Consider the following 18,141-nt stretch of genomic DNA (forward strand, 5'->3'; position numbering starts at 1 on the left):
AAAGGGGTGAGGGCTGTGAAATAGGTGGGATATTTCCCGTGTTCCTGGCGAGTGGGTTGATTTTCATAAAGTGCCCGCCTGGGATAAAGTGATTCTGGTGTTACGTGGTGCTTCTAAAGTAGAAAAGAGTCAACTTCCCGAAAACTTGTTCATTTCTTCTTCCTCAGCATTTAAGCAGCTGTGCAGTTACATCTGCCTTTCCCTACTACAGCTAAACTTCCAGCTGCCTGGACCCACTCTATGAAGCAGCGTGGCAGGTCAATGTGCAAGCTGAGCTGCGTGTATCAGCTGTTAAGAAACAGCTTCACTTTTACGCTTCCAGTCTGATTTGCCTCATAAAGTAGTCTTTGAAAGATGAAGTTTTACCTTCTGTTTATATCACGTATGTTTCACATAGTGCAAGTGATCAGGAGTTTGGGATCTTCGTAAATTTCAGGGTGACTGCCAAGAAAAAGATTCAGACATCATGTGTTGGACTGCAAAATCTTTCATCCGAGGGCTGAGCTACAGTGTCAAATACTGCTCTAAGGACAACCATCTTCAAAAAATACGTCTCTATAGTAAATTAAAACAAAAAAAATGCCACATCCTGGACTGGTCAGGAAGCACTGTGCCACCTGGAAGCATCCTGCCATGGAGATTCTTTTCCTGCAAGGTATGAAGTTTACGTGCAACCTTAATGTCAACAGCCATCCTGATGCATCTGTTAAGGAAGCCAGCCATAGTTTTCAGAAGTCAAGGAAATATGTTCTTCCTAAAAGGTTTGAAGCAGAAGAATAAATACTAGGGTTTCACTTATGTTGAAAGACACATACTTCTGCTCAGCTTCCTGTACTGCTTTGATGTCAAGCTACATTTGGGTTGATTTTCCTGCTGTAGCAATTTGTAAAATAATAATGAAAGGATCTTCGAGAAAGATTGAGTTAAAGTGGCAGGAGGGAAAGATCAGCTAGTATCAAAAGTGTCCAAACTGGTGACACTAGGCCTAACCATGAGGTGGCTCAGAAAAACTTGGCCTTTTGTATCCTGATCAGTAAATCACATTTTATACCATATTGTAATATTAAAATATAATGACTTCTCACAATCATGTACACATTTGAAAAACTGTACTTTAAAAAGCACTTGTTTTTATTTCTCTAAATAGCTATTGTGTAAATCACTGGTAATGTATCACACAGTCATAAAATGGGCTGAAATAATTTCAGATCTTCTGCTCCTGTGTTTCTAATTAAGAATTTTCTAACAGTAGCAAAAAAATAAGTTTACTGCAGTATGCCCACCTGTAAACTGATTTATATGTGTAACACATAAACGCCATAAATGTCATGTTAAGACTGTTGCATTGGTTTATCTTAGACATACTTTCAGATGTCTGTGTAGTTGTTCAAAAATTGTTTTAAGTTAACAGTGTTTCTTCAAAGTTAACCCAAAGATTATGTTTGAAGTATTTGTTGTAACCCTCTTATTTTTAACCATAATGTAACATGTTGCTATGTCTGTGCCATCAGCATATACTAATGTTTCAAGGAAGGTACTTGACTTACCTTAACTAATTACAGAGTTCCCCTAGAGCTTTTTTAAGAGCTTTCATGGTTTGTTTGACATGTGCTTCTGATTTGATATGCTAGGCCTAGGGAACTCCTGGACTGAACTGGTAGTGAACACTCATGCTCTCATGAATGATGCAGTTTATGTTGCAGTTTATGTCTATAGGCAGCTTAGTAGTTGAAGCAGACATAGCCTGTGAAAGGAGAAGGAACTGCTGCTAATGTTCACATTTCAGATCTCAACCATTTGTGAGGACAAACCAGAAACAAGCCAACAGTTCTTGCTGCAAAGTAAGGATGGGTTATAAGTGTATACAGCTTTATAAGTTCAGAAACATATTACATAGAAAGTTATAAAATGCTCCTTCATGTGACCTATGCAGTGTTGCGTACTGTAATACATATTAAGCATAGTTTGACCAAATGACATTTTACAGTAAGCAAAAAGAATTAGCATTGTTCTAGCAATTTTAACACATTTTTCATGTTTTTACAAAGGACACAACTTTGTTGGCAATGAAGTAGCAGAATATAGCAGCTCATGGATTGTGCAAAACCAGATCCATGAGCTTATTCCTGATAAAAACTTGTTGCATAACCCTTATCAGTTCACTGCTTCACTTTGCTCTGCTCCTTATGGACATTTAGACTACCCCTTTAGAGGAGGTGAAGAAAGAATCAGAACGAGCTGCTAGGACTCCTAGCTACAGGGATAGGCAGCGTAGGGGCATTGCTATGTAGAAAAGGAAATAAGAAATAATACAGTACGAAAGGAAAAAGGTGAAAAAAAAAAACACTCCTGAAGAAGAAAAAAATAATAGAATTCAATAAAGATAACTGAAAACTAGTTTTAGAACAAAACCAAACATACTTACATATAATCAGTTAAGAACATACATTAAAGTACCCTAAACTTGAAAAGGAAACCTCAGTAAATGTGTTAAGTAGAGTTCATTTAGAATGCATCCCTAAAATACCAGGAAGAATTGAAGGAATCCTTCCAACTGTGGTTGTTCTTTTTAATGGCTTGTACTATTGTAATAACGCAAAGTTGGTTTGTGGGTCTGTAGCTCAGGAAAGATCATTATTGCCTCAGTGTATTCATATTGGAGTACAAATTGCTGGCTTATAGCCTTTGTTTTCTTTCCTTATTTAGCAGGAAGGGACAGAAATCCCTTGCAAAAGAAAAAAAATAGCATCTATAACAACACCAGAGCTTTTGTACAAGGATCTTCTGAAATCAGAGCAGAAAAACTGGAATGAAATTTCAGGAAGATACAAAGCTATGGCAAAAAGAATTAAGAAAAAAATAGAAGAATTGCACAAGAAGTATACACTCAGTTCGGAAAGTCCACGGGTAAGTGGCAAAAAATACAAACATTTTCCATCGTTGCGTACAAATGGCAGTGAAGTCATTCGTGTTATAAAATGCTATTTCACTGGTTATGGTGGTAATTTCAACTATTGAATAGTTATGGATAGTAAAAGTATGTGTTTAGAACAGCTTGTCACTTTACGATAGTGTATTTGACCTTAATTTCACCATAGTCAAAGACAAAAAAAAGGTTCAACAACAATCTGATATTTGATAAAGAATATAAGACATTATAAATTAGAAGAGCAGGTACAGGTCATCTCAGCCATTGATTAAATTTAGAGCACGTTTAGGTTGCTTAAGTACACACTAATTTTGAAAGAACCTTTCTGATGCATGTAATTCCTTCTTTCCCCTCTTTCTGTTATGTGCTATTTTCTTTGATTTACATACAACTGTGCTGTACAGAACACTGAATATTGGTTTTCTAAGGTCATAATCTGGCTGTTGGACTTGAAACAAGTTTGTTTTGCATTGAACAGATTAAGGTTGGAGAGAGTGTGTACTTTGAGGAGAATGGATGCATATTTCTTTCAAAAGCAGATGATGGTAAGGGATTTCTCTTCCTAGCATGGTACAACTGTTAAAATAATTGTGCATGTATCATCAGCATACTTCTCTTATATTAAAGCTTAATTGCTCTTTAAAAAAAATTAAAAATTATAACATTCTTTAACAACTGATGAACAGTTCTAAAATCTTGACTCTGAAAAGGTGAGATGAAAAGAGTAAGGAAATAACATATACTGAAACTGAGGCAAGTTTCTAGAAAGGAAAGAGAAAAACCTCTTCTTCTCAGAGTCCTAATTTAAAGTTTTAAAAAAGGCCTATTTTATTTCAGAGAGGATGAAAAAAAAAACTGATTATTTTTAGTAAAACCACATACTATAGGTATCTGAACTTTAAAATTTAGTACATTTTCTAGATGCCAGTATCTATACTTTTCAAATATTTGTTATACCAACAACACTTTGGGGAAGGGGAGGAGTGCAGTACTTATTTCGTTCATTTTTACAAACTGCATTTGCAGGTGTCTCACAAAACAAATACCTGGTTCCAGCAGTATGCTTATGAATACTGTGAGCAGACTTATTAAACATAGGTACTAACAAATACTGTTCATTTTGACATGCCTTAATTAAAGGATTTTTTTTATTTTTATTTTTTCATGTAGTAGATGAAGGAAATGTTCGTATTTTATTCAGTGCTGAAGATCTTGGCTTTGATGATACCTTTATTCAACGGATCAGAATTTCACCAGATCAGAGATACATGGCTACCAGCTTAAAAAGTGAAAATTCTGAAGAAGCAACCTGTGTTGTTATGAAACTTGGTGATTTCCCTGTCGTGGAAAAAGTCATTCCAAATGTATTTAGTTTTGGTAAGCTGTATTTATAAATATCCTGTAGATCACTCACACCAACTTTCAAAGCATTTTTCTTAGTCTACATATAATAGGAGTAGTGCTTTATAAAAAGTAAGGAAGTAACATTTTTAGATTTAATCCTTACAGCTGTTGAACTATTTCTCATTTGAGAGATGTGTTCCTCCACACTGCAAAATTACAAGTTATTTGATATGAGTGAGTGACTCCTTTCATGATGCAAGTTTTCCTTCTTTATAAAAGCAAGCATTTATACATGTTTGAACACTCATGCACATCATTCTTTTTATTGAATTCAGTATGCTTCCTTAAAAATTTACTGACATAACTGTTTGCAATATAAGGATCTTTTTGAGAAATGTAGGTATTGAACTGAAATCACTGATAGCTGTAAGCACTTAGCTTAAAAGTATGCAAATACTAAGTACTACAAAGTGTTGGCTGGAATTTCAGGCAGACCCTAGGATGTGGGTCACCATTCAGAGCCCAATGAATTCAGTTAGGGCTTCAGTAAACTCTTTTAGCATAGGTGAGGGAGTTTTACATTGCTCTTGAAAACATGCAGAAGTAAACCTAAATGAAAGAGAAATCTTTCTTTTTTTTTTTCTTTTTTTTTTTTTTAAATAGTATATTAAAGAATATAGCAAAAAGAGCGCAACAGATTATACAACGTTCGACAGCTTGTATTTTGGAGTTCGGTAGATGTTATCAAGGATATGTAGCGCAGTAAGGAGTTTGCCTGGCCAGGGCAAGAATTTACCATTCTAGGTAATTACCACATATGCAAGCACAGAAAACTGGAGTATTTTTATCTCAGGAGTACCCATGGGACATATACATCATTGTTTTCCTCTATATGCTTTCCCTGCAGCCACACGCAGCGGTGCAGAGCTCATATCCTCTATTGTCTGGGTGACTATTTAAATCTCTGCTGCCCTGTGCAGCTTTAAACATCCACATATCTCCTATTTTTCTGTTACCTCCAGGACTGTGACAGCATCAAGAGCTTCCTCTTCCTGGGCCCTGTTTTTTTTTTCTTCCCTTCACATGTTACGAGATACGTGGCGTTCAAAGAAAACATGGAAAAATCTTTTTGTGGCGTACCCCAGCCTCTGGAACGTAGAAGTGTTGTCTTCAGTTCCACATCAGTTGCAACCCACCTTTTTCAGAATGTTCATGGAGCTCTATTTTCTGTCAGCAATAGCATGTACTGTTCCCAGTTTGACATGCATTTGTCTTTTTTCCAGAATGGGTTACAAATGATGTTTTGTATTACACAAGTCAGAAGAACCTTAAATGCCAAGATGTGTTTATGACCACTTTCACTAAACAGAAGCATACTGAGCTGGTTTATACAGAGCAAGATGCAAGGTAATACCCATCTAAAATAAAATAAGCCCTTTGCATATTCTATGGTATTTAGCAAGTAAAATACAACTGGTTTGGAAAACATGTTCTTCTATACCACACTTCAAATGGTAGAAGACATGTTGAAGTTCTGTTCTGCTGTGCCATGTAAGTTTTGTTCAGTATTGCCGAATACAGTCTGAGAATGTACTTTTGTCTCCTCTTGATATGCGAACAGCAGTGATTTAACTTTTCTCTGTTACCTCACGAGTTCAGCTAAGATTATAAATGTCAAGGTCAGTCTCGGGTCAGGGTGTCCTTTAATGAGTATGTGACAGTTTCATACAGGATAAATCAGACTGGGGGTTTCATTTTGTTTTCTCTGCTATTGATGTCTGATACATCTTTTAAAAAACATAGAAGTTCAGGCTAATCCTTGCTCTGGGTAATGGATGAGCAAAATCATTACAGCGTGCCCAGAGAGAGAACTATTGTTGACTGAATACCCTCTCAATAACCTTTCTTTAAGCAGTGGCTTCGGAAGACAAGAGGGCTCTTGCTGAATTGAGTGCATAACTTGTTTTTCGGCCAAGTAGCATTAAAATGACAGATTTGTACGGCATACTATAAATGTTTGTAAGTATTCTTAATTCAAGTAACATATTCAGTAAAGAAATTTCAACTATACATTCATCTGGAAAAAAAAATCTGCAATTGAGATGGAGTAAATCAGATCTTTTATTCCAGCTGTAGTTGTTGCATATTATTTTAAAATCAAGTTGCACTGGCTTGACATCTCCCCACAGGGAAACTGCTGGCATAATTTTGAAGGTCGTAGTCATTACAGTAAATCTACTAGAAACTTACTCTAAAGGTTCATGTGCTAGTACAGCTCATGACTGAACACACTTGTTTGTGGAGAAGGGCAAGACGGGCTTGTGCACTGCCAGTAAGCAGTTCTGTTCTACATATCACCAACTCTTTTACTTGCAATCAGATATTTTTTGTACAAGCTGACATTAGCTTGACTTCCTTAAAAAAAAAAAAAGGCTAGATATATGTTTCATATGTGATATGAAGGCCAGAGACCTTGGGGAGAACTGTAACCTGCATTTCAGATTGATTCTCTTAGAGTTAAGGTCAGCAGAGCCGGACTGTTGGAATTTCTACTGAAGGCAGTGCCACACTTGCCAAAATTTGTGTGGACTGGAGAGCTAGGAGGCTGATTCCTTGCAGACTTGAGAACCCCTGCTGTCTCTGTCCTCTTAAAAACATCAAGAGGGTGCAATTAGACAAAACAATTGTACCAAAATAAAATTGGAATTTCTCCACCTGCAAATAATTAAAGACACTGAAAATACTGTCCAAAGCTTCCTTTCTTTCACCATTCAAATATTTTGAAGTCTAGAAGGATCATTATTGCAGTCTTGCATCTGATTTGTATAATGCAAAGTACAGTTCTCAACCCTGCAGTTTCTTCATGAAATCTCCTGAAGCTGTGTGTTGGACGTACTTTGTGTAGAAACATCCCATCTTAAAGATTAAAAATGACAAAGAAACTCTTAGGTCCCAAGCTGTGACATTTCAATTAATTTGTGTGACTTATTTAGAAATTTGAATCTGACTTGCAGCCTGAACTTGTTCAATATCCAGCCACTGGTTACCATTATTTCCTGTTTCTACATTTTAGAAGCATTTAAAACCAGTAGAGTTTCTAAACAGTTCCTAGTTTCCAGCTTTATCACTTCAACACTGTCTGTCTTGTCTTATACAGACAGTATTGGTTTTTTTTCTTTTTTCCAAGTTGTCTTCTTGTCTTACTTCGGGGAAAGTTAAATCAGTAACAGGCTTTTTATCAATTTATCTTTATAAAAGCTCCTACTTTGCTGTTTCCACATGATGTTCTGTATCAATTTTAATTTAAGTTATTCTTTAGAACTTTTTTTTTTCTGAAATAAGGTCACTAGCTCAATAGAAATTTCTGCATGAATTTTAAAGCATATACATCTGTGACCTTCCAATCCATATGACTGACACAAAAACCTGGATTAATTTGGGGAATAACTGAACTGCTTTCCCTGCAGACTTCAGGTTCCACATACAAAGTTGTTGGTTTTTGAGTGCTGAAATAAATGCTGCAGAAGTGGTTTTGGAACCAAGTGGTCTGGATTTTTTCCAGCCTACTTGTAGGCATGCCGTTTCTTACCTTGTAGCAGGAAGCCCATGATTCTGGATTAATTGATATAGTTTTTGATTATTAATCAGGTTTAAGCTTTATTATTATTATTATTGCTTACAGATTTTTTGTGGACATATACTGCACAAAAGATAGGCGTTTCCTCACCATCAACAGCAACAGCAAGACAGCCTCAGAAGTTTGGCTGGTTGACTGTAGACATCCTTTTAAGTCACCTGTTCTTGTACAAGCACGAACAAAAGGTGTCATTTACCACATTGAGCACAGAAATGATGAGTTGTATATTCTCACTACATACGGAGAACCTGCAGAATATAAGGTAATCTTAACGGATAGTAAGAGTCGTAAGATTAATTCAGATGCCCGTTGCAGATGATAGAAATAGTAAGGCTGGGTTTTAACACTGTGCTTCACAGTTTACTGAAATAATTCAAGAGAATTACAAAGATTGCTGCATGGATTCAAAAACTACAGTACTATCCGAGTCTTGCCTGTAGCATGCTGATTTCACTTTTAATTTCTTTGGAAATGTCAAGAAATGAGCATTCTTTACCAGTTATTTGCCCTCTTAAAATTTAAGTTTATCTGAATAACCAAATGATTTGCAGTGCCACTGGACACACTGAAAGCCCTTACAAGATTTGAGCTTCCTTTTGCAAATGTATTTAGATAGAAATTGTTCCATAAATTTACTTCTATCCGTATCAGTTTTCCTAATCACATTAAAACGTTTCAAGTGGCAACCTTCCCTTGGTAACTAAGACTATACAACTTACTGAGAGGAAAATCCTTGCTGCTCAGGTGGCAGCATTTTGTGTCCTCCTGTACGTAGTGCACTGCTGCGAAGTGCTGACTGCCAGACAGGGAACCTTCCATCAACACCATCCAACTTGCCCATTTTTGTGTACCAAATCAAGTCCGTACATTGTAGTATATAAGAGTATATCAAGTATATACATATATACACACTTCAGTGGTGTTACTTTTTTTTAAAGTATTTCCCTTTGAAGCAAAACCCTTTACTGAGGAAAACAGCTTGCTATGATCCTGTCTTCCTTACAAAACCTTTAACACCCATGTGACTGGAGGCTGAGCCAGTACAGGTGTTTTGTTTTTTTTTTTTCCTTGTTTAATAAGGTTGGTTTATGCTGGATCAGCTAGTTGAACAAGTTCACCACTTGGGTTTAATAAGTAGTAGTTGTGCCGGTACAGAGCAAGCAGTGGAAATTCATAAGAAGGAGTGGAAAAGGCAGTCTTAGAGCAGACTGGATTTAGCCTTGTCACCTCCATAGTATAAACCTATTGCTTTGTGAAAGAAAGGTGGACTGGAGCTTTCAGGTGACCTCCCCAAGGACAATTAAAAGACATTTTAAACTGGAAAGGGGTAGGTTTCAGTAAGCATAACTAAGAATAATTATCTGTAGTTATTTTGAGTTGTTTTTTTTTTTTTTTTTTTTTTTCCCCTGTATTTAAAGATCAGACTGAACAGAAGCAAAAAAAAGAACTTCTGCCCTGCCTGCTATGTCTGTGCAGAGCCACTCCTTGCTCCCAAGCTCACTTTCAGCAAACTTTGGAAGGGGAGGCTGGAGAGACATCAGGTATGATAAGCAGAGGAAGTGAGAGAACCATGGCAGAAGGAGCTGAAAAAATGAGATTTAAACAGAGAGACTGCCTGCTTAGATGAATAGGCAGCAGGAGCAGCCTTCGTGGAAAACCCCTACCCTGCCCTCTCGCTTCCAGAAGTGTCTTAAAGCAACATAGTTCAATTGCAAATGGGGTTGTAAAAAATAATTGCCATCTGTCACACAGATCTCTCTCGCTATCAATATGTATGCAGTTACTGAATTGTTTTTCCATTCTGCCCAAGTAAAGCAAACCCTCCAGTTTTAGTCAGGAAGAAAAAAAAAACACACAATCTTTTCTAATTAAAATGTTGCACAAGATCAGCTGTATGTCTGTACGTCTCATAACTGTTACTACATCTTAGTAATACAAGGTTGTATTTTGTGTTTACAGTTGATGAAGGCACCAGTAAGTTCCAGTAGCATGGAGAACTGGCAGCTAGTTTATGCACTGGAAGAGAAAACCAAGCTAATAGACTTGGAAATGTTCAGTGATCACTGTATTTTGTTCCTGCAGAATGCCGGTCATCTCTACTTAAATGTGATTTCTTTTGTTTCACATTCAGTTCAATCAATAAAGGTAAGTTTTAGCTTCCTCGGGCAACTTGGTCTTTTTCCAGCAGTACTTGATCACGGAATGGCTGAGGTTGGAAGGGACCTCTGCAGATCATCTAGTCCAACCACTAGTTCATGTAGTCCAGGGCCACCCGGAACACATCTCACAGGATCAATTTAATTCTTTTAAATATAAGATCATAAATCAAAAATATCATATAAGATTATAAAGCAAAAGATAACTTTTACTGGGCTTATTTGTGGTTACAGTCATCAGCCCATGCAAGGAAGTAAGCCTGGCCCTCCCTGAGAAGACAGATCAGAACATTCAGAAGACAAATACGGTTGCTGGAATAATAAATGGGAAACCTGGGTATTGCAGTACAATTTATGGGGAGTATTTCTTCCTGTCTCTAGTTGTTGCTAAATACTTGTGGAATACAAATATGGTGACTTAATTAAAAACCATGGTTTCTGGAGACCACTTAGCTGAAATATTTGATTGATCTGTTTGCCTGAGAAATACTGTCTGAAGAACTTGCAAGTTTATTGCAACAAGCTACCAGTACTGTGTTCTATAAAACTGCTACAGAGAAAAGGTTTTTAACAGAGTGTACTCTACGGTCTCTGAAACCTTTCATTTTTGAAAATGGTCTTAGTTAATTTATTTATTCAGAGAGGGTCTGCAGTTACTCTGGAGAACTTTGACTTTAGCTGCCATTTCAGAAGTCTCTAGCACGCTAACTCAAGTAAGCAGTGGCCTGGCAGAGGGTTTGACTATGTCCCCGCTGCTCTCAAAGAATGAATCTTGATTTCTTTTATTCTTAGTGGAGTTAAAAATCTTAAATACAATAGCAGTAAGTGTCTGAGGGTAAATGTGCCAGGAAAAGGTTTTGTTCTTCACAATGGCTGGCACTAAGAACAAAGTTAAGAGGCAGGGGTTTTCAGTGGCTTAGCATTACTGAGCTAACTCACAGCAAAAGCCTAACAACTGACATGGACTTGGCTGTGTAACATGGTGAAGTACAACTGGAAATCAGAGGGGAAAGAGGATATAAAAATTAAAAACCATGTGGAACCGTTTCAAAGAATGTTTTAATTTTAAAAAATCTGCACTAATGTTCATTTCAAACTGGTTTTTAATTTGGATTTATTTTTCAATTTCATTAACAAACTTCATCCAATGGCCTTAGGTGAAAAGTTTACCAAAGTCTCGCACTTTATGACTGTTATATTACTGAATTTAAAAGAAATAAAGATTGGGCTACGTAGAAACTGAAGATAATTAGCTTGCTATTCAAAATCTTTTCCTCTGAAGGACACACTAAGCAGAATTTATAGAAGAAGCGTAAGGGTCTCACTTGAAATGCTGTGTTTTCTCAGCTGCCTGCGTGGGCCTGTGCATTTGAATTGGAATCCCATCCTGAACATACCACCAGCACTTGCTATTTTCAGCTCACCTCCCCAGTACACCCCCCTAAGCGTTTTGCATATTCATTTAAAGAAAATAATCTCATTGAACAAGCTGTGCAAGAGGTACCAATTATTACCAACTGTCACACTACACGTTTACTAGCTAAAAGCAAGGTAAGATTTTCCAGTCCTTTTCCCATTCCCTTTATTCTTCCCTTCCTCCCCACCCTTTTATAGAAAATGCATTTGGCAGGGAATAGAGATTAAAAATGTAAAAGAGCATTTGGTGCTATACTTACTTACCAGTGGGTGTTTTCTTCAGTACTGTAGAGAAGAACAAGAAGGAGTCGTGATAAGATTTTTTCATTGATCTGGGCATGCTAGAGCAGATAACAGCACACGATGAGTCAAGAATCTTAGTACAGCGTAACTTAGACTCCCTAGCTGATGTATGGAATCACGTTCTCTATGATAAATGAGAAAAGTATGCCAGCAGTTGAAAAGGACACCCCACAACCATCTACACAGTATAGATCGAGAGAGTTTTAACAGCCTGCGTTTAAAAAATTGGTGATGTTAATAAAGAGTTTGTGCTGAGTGGTAAACTATTTAGTTAATCATAGATATTCTTAGTGTTAAAGAGGAAAGGAAGACTTGGGTGCTTTGGTAGTTTAAAAACTCCTCAGGTGTTGCACTTAAATGAATTTTATATTCTGCATCCATAAGCCTACACAGCAGAGGTTCAGTCTCTTGCTTTATTTTTCAAGAGTGCTTTGTACAATCTAAGTGAAAAAAATTACTGTAATCAAAAAAACCACATTTTAAAATAAATAATTGAAGTTTTCATTGCCATGTGTCATTGAGATTTCTGAAATGTCCTTTATTGTAAAATACTCCTTCATTTCCAGGATGAAACTTTGGTGCCAATTACAGTTTTTCATAATACGAATTCTAAAGAGCTACACAGGAAACCACTTCTAGTTCATGTATACGGAGCTTATGGCATAGATTTGAACATGAGCTTTAAAGAAGAGAAGCTGTTGTTAATTGAAGCGGGTTGGATATTAGCATATTGCCATGTTAGGTAAGTCAAATAGAAATAACATAGAAATAAGATTTTCGTTTGTGGGAAATACAGATATTTCTTGATGTGCAACTGAAGAGATAGAGAAGTTTTTTCTCTGCTTAGCTATATCTTAAGTCTTCATGCTTTTCACCTCCATCTCTTTAGAATTTTTAAAAGCCCTTTAAAAAAATTGCTCTGGGAAGAAAATACACTTTTACAACTACATACTGTATTCAGGTTATTTAAATCAACAGTATGGTTGTGTATAAGTTTTAATCTTTTTGAAATTTCATTACTTTTCATCTCATCTTCACTCAAAAATATTTGATAACATGTTCAAATTGCAGTATATGTTACTGCCCTCTTCTTCTGTGGGCATTGTGTACTAATATTCAGTGTGTGCCTTCTGAAAACCATTTGCCTTTCTACAGCAACAACTAAACATTTAAGCTGCCTCTGTTCTTCTGTTGAGTAAATCTTCTGTTTTTAGTTTAACTACGAACAAATTAGTTTTATAAAACCACTATATACAACAGACTTCACATTTTCATTGAGATAATTCATTAGGTAAAGAAAGGTAATAAAAGTATCACTTTAAGGAGGGGAAGGAAAGGGGAGAATGAACACGTTATAAATAATAGTTCCAAAACTAATTCAGCAAACAAATATATTCAGTATTGTGCTGTTTTTCCTCCCTGTAAGTATCCCTGTATCTTACAGTGCAAGTCAATCCTAGAGAGTACCAAAAATGAATTTTGGCAGACTAATCAGTGGATTGATTTTAAACTTGAAACCTGAATAAGGAAACTTTAGGTAGCTTAGAACTAAATTCATGGTTGTATGTAAAGGAATACAAGTAAATTTAGTTTAAAAAAAAAATCTGTGAGTATTAAAAACAACAACAACAACAACAACAACAACAACAACAACAACAAAAAAAAAAAAAAAAAACAGCAAACCACCATTTCCTGTAGTATTTGAAATTCACAGAAAGAAAAACTTACTGACACTCTCAAATTTTAAGCTGCACAAAAGAAATCCTGAGCATCTTGGCACGGAGCTAGGAAATAATATTCTTTCACTCTTGTTAATAAATCTAGTGATACCATTATAAGAAAGGAAAATGCTTTAGTTATCATTTTAATAATTTCCTGTATAAAAAGATAATATCATTATTTTATTTTGTACTGGCTACTTAGACAATGACATTTCCTAAAATGCTTTTTCTGCAAGTTCTGTGTCCTTGTGCTCTTGTGTCCTAGAACACCCTTATGCTGTTACATTTTCACGAGTCATGCAAGGATTTTTTTTTGTTTGCAGGTTGTGTATTTTAGCTGTAAGGGAGGGTAAAGACAGGAACACAGAAAAGTTATTTGGAAAGGCAAACTATGTTTTTGCGATTCTGTGGCTGCTGCTGTCCTTTATTATCTGAAGCTTTGCTCTGTACTCTTTTTGAAAGAAACTCCCAACTTGAATTATTTTAAATTCCAGGGGTGGAGGAGAGCTAGGCCATAGCTGGCACAAAGATGGATGTCAGCATAACAAACTCAAAGGTCTCCATGACCTTAAGGCTTGCATCATGCTGCTGCACGAACTAGGATTTTCTCAGCCAAAATACACAGCACTAGCAGCTGCCAGTGCTGGAGGAGTTCTTGCAGGAGCCCTGTGCAACAGCAATCCAGAACTTATCAGAGCCATGGTTTTACAGGTAAGGTACTGTACTGCAGACATCTTACTCGTTATGATGTTAAAAATACCAAACTAAAGAACATCTTGTTTTAAGAAAACTCTTTCAGAATTTGAAGTGTTCTAAATCTCGTTCCTCATTTGAAAAAGCCTTGACTTTTGAGCATTTGAAGTCTGGTATCCTGTTTGCCAACTTTTTTTTTTTTTTTTAAATATTTTTTAAGGCTCCTTTCGTAGATGTTCTAAACACAATGATGAAAACTCATCTCCCACTGACAATTGAAGAACAAGAAGAATGGGGAAATCCATTAGCAGATGAAAAATGTATGAAGTATATCAAAAGCTACTGTCCTTACCACAATATTAAGCCACAGGTAAAGCTACCCATTCTGTGTGGAATACTACAGGAATAAACATGTAGCACTTGATAGGAAAATAATAGAGAACATAACTAGAATTTAAAAAATGTTTTACCTTTTCAAAGCTTTCTACCCCAGCATTTTAAAACTTAGCTGCTTCTTTGTGTTAAAATGAACCATTAATAAAAATATAAGCTATTTCAGTAATAATCTTAGCAATATTTGAGTCAGAGAGACTACTGGCATTAACCAAATGCCTTCCATTAAATAAGAGATTTCATAAGCTGGTTTTGTTACAGGACTGCCACATACTCTATCGTCTAACAAACCTCAGCATGTAAAATATGTTCTTCATTTTTGGGGGCTTTCTGCTGTTTTACTGCATTTTCCATACTTTGCCAAAGCAGAAAGGAGGTATTTTCTACTGATTAAACATCCTTTAGAGGCAAACAGTGAAATAGAAAATGAGCTATTGCTTTGACATGGTTATATCAGAGGAAATCTGTTTTTGAGGAGGTGCTACCTGTGTTACATAGCTTCATAAAAAATCTTGCTAAATAAAAACAACTTGAAGTGTAAAAAGAGTTTGCAAAAGTAAATCTCAACTACTTCTGTTTAAGGCTTACCATTCCATGATTATTTGGGGGGGGGGGGGGGGGGGGGGGGGGGGGAAGAGAGAGGGGATTGGGTGATAATCAGCATCAAGCAGTCACATATCAGACCTTTAACAGCAGAAATACAATGTTTTTGATTACCTTTTGCAGGCAGATGATCCCCTAATATTAATTAGTCATTTGTCAGACCAAAATACTTCTCCCATTTACTGATAAAAGTAAAATGTTTTCTTAACTACAGGTAATTATGTAATAGATACATTTTATATGAACCATAACAAGTAGTACAGTAAGATATATGGAGAAAAACCTGCTCACTCAATTGAATAGAAAATCAGTTGTGATGTATCTAACCTTTTTTTTTTCAACAGTGTTATCCCTCAGTTTTTATAACGGCATATGAAAATGATCAGCGAATACCACTAACAGGAGTTATACAATATGTTCAGAAACTTCGGAAGGCTGCACTAGATCATGCCGGCAGAACAAAAAAGAAAGGTAAGATAAGAATATTACAGGTGCATGGACTTAACTAAAGCAGAATATTAGCAGTCATGTAATTAAACATTATAGATTGACTCCTCCTTAAATGAATTCATACATACAATATAATCCAGTATCCACCTTAGCTCAGAAGGAGAAAGCACATCTTTCCAAAGAGAGACAGAACATATACATTAAATACATAAACATTTTTCAAATACTTAGTTAACATAAATATAGTTCATCCAGCAAGCCCCTAAATAATCCTTTTTTCCCCCATTAAAGAATAACAGAAATGATTTCAGAACAGAAGGCAGAATAACATTTTATCCCTAAACAACTCACATCTCCCACTTACCTTTCCTTGTTCATTCAGTGTCAAGTGATTGCTGGCTTCATTGTTCCAGGAAATTGGATCCCTAATATCATCTTAGACATCCAGGCAAATGGCAGTCATTGTGACTCATCTTGGGAGGATTCACTAAATGAGGTATGTTCCCTTTATTGTACACATCCATAACACAGTGTGGAGATTTTCCTCAATTAATACTTCAACCTCAGTAGTTCATGCAGTCATTGAATGTACGTTTGAAGTATTAAAAGAAAAAAAATGTTGGAATTAAGGCTGCTCTTGAGTATTTACACAAAGGAATCAACAGCAGAGTAAAATTATTGAATCTCATTATGCCTTAAACCTCAAAATAGTGTTAAAATCCCACTGTAATATGCCAGGAGCTTTGAATGAAAGGTTCTAAGTTGTGCAAAACATTGTTCCAGCATGAGAAGTCTTGTACTATACAGTATTAAGAGCTTAATTTAGCCATACTGTTTTTTTTGTTTTTTAATTTACTTACATATTCCTCATGAGTAAAATATATGATGGGTTTGGTCTTTATATTTTGGAATGCATGATCTGTACAGTCAAAGGAAGCTACTACAATTAGGTTTCAGGGTTTTGCACTTTCTGCAAGTATGTATGCTAAAAGCAACAGAGACCTGCTGCATTGTTACTGGTGTCTCAGACTATCACAAGTTTTATTGCTGTTAATTTTCACAAATCCTAGCTAGTGTTAGTTATTGTGGCAGTTATTCCCAAATGAAGTTCAGGAGTAAAAGACTTACTTTGTTTCAGGGCAAGGTTTTGCTTAGCATCAGTGTAGGAAAGGAAGACTGGAATAGCTCTACAACAATCTGAAGCCTTATAGCACGAAGAGTTTTATTATTTTATAATAAAATATTTTCCTTGCTTTAGGTTGCAAGACAGCTTGCTTTTCTGAAAAAAGAACTTGAGGATGTGTGATATGCCTCCAACATTACATCAAATCCTGCAAATAGCTGATAAGAACATCAGCTACCTGAAGAACTTGGTGTCAGATTTTTATTGATATGAAAGTGAACGCCTTCTCCAGATGGATCTCTGCTCTTTGAGCATAAGCAGACCAGAAATTCAAAGGCAAAGTTGGGCGTGACATTGCTTTATAAATATACAAACTGAGCTAAATTTCTCCACCACCAAATGGTACAGAAGTACCTGCTTTTGTGTACAGTTCTGTTTATAAGCCAAGTGTATGTACAGCACTATACAAGTGGAGCAGTAGTGCAAAACAGTGTGCTGAAAGCCTAACGTATAAAGACACACAATTTTTATGGGCAGCATTTCTAGTCTAAGACCTCTCTTCCAAGACCAAATTTTACACAAGGCAGTAATTCTCCCACACAGTTGTATTTGATTAAAAAGTCTCAATAAGTTCTTCTAAAAACTAATCCCCAGCTGTAGGCAGTGATGATTATTGCCCTTCCCAGCCACACAGCAGCCAGAGAGTGCTGATCACTTAGTGGGGCCAAACCAACTACAAAGGAAAAATGGACTCTTAAGAACAGGGATTTAGAAGTAGAACTCTTTCAGCTGAGAAGATCTGAAATCTTGCAACGGCCTTAACTAGCATGGTAAAGGAGGTGCCAAAGTCCTTCCAGAGGACAACACAAATGAATACCCCAGAAGGAGAGGCCAGAGTCTCTCCAGAGGAGAGAACAAAAAGAATGCTCCCATTGGAGCAGCTTGATGCATAGCTTTCATAATTTCTGAGCAAGGCAGTCTTGCACAAGAGTGCTACTCATTGTTTGGGAAGACAGACGCATGGTACATATTCAGAGCTACTAAGAGCTGAGAGAAGAGGGGAAGAGGTAAACCATCAGAACATTATATACTCCTTATCATCTTGCTTTTTCCTGTTTCAACAAATACAGAGCTGCCCCTGTGTAATGCTCATTCTAAAGTTACAGATGTAAAAATAATTAACTAAATAAAAATGTCAACTGCCACAGGCTCCAGATTCTCAGGAGTGCTTCACTACCAGCAACTGTAAGGGGCAGCACCCAGGAAACTGTTCCCATTTCTCACACACACTTAAACAGGCTACTCTTTCAGGGCATTTACTACTTTTTTCCACAGACCCAGTGGGGGTGTCTAAATAGCTATCGTTGTTTATT

The 18,141-nt window shown here is 36.4% G+C and overlaps 1 protein-coding gene across 1 annotated transcript; it reads left to right on the top strand.

The window, feature by feature from the left end:
- Positions 1-4: 4 nt before the first annotated feature.
- Positions 5-17,978, top strand: PREPL (prolyl endopeptidase like). Its single transcript, XM_084514624.1, is given in 15 exon segments — positions 5-655; positions 2,707-2,907; positions 3,408-3,474; positions 4,103-4,306; positions 5,557-5,680; positions 7,956-8,172; positions 9,870-10,055; positions 11,414-11,617; positions 12,352-12,527; positions 14,001-14,217; positions 14,420-14,569; positions 15,540-15,666; positions 16,059-16,141; positions 16,904-16,945; positions 16,948-17,978. Coding segments are annotated over 15 exon segments (2,226 nt in total). The 5' UTR covers positions 5-466; the 3' UTR covers positions 16,987-17,978.
- Positions 17,979-18,141: the final 163 nt, after the last annotated feature.

The sequence above is a fragment of the Aythya ferina genome (genome assembly GCF_964211825.1).
Source record: "Aythya ferina genome assembly, chromosome: 3".
In the NCBI taxonomy this organism is placed as follows: Eukaryota; Metazoa; Chordata; class Aves; order Anseriformes; family Anatidae; genus Aythya; species Aythya ferina.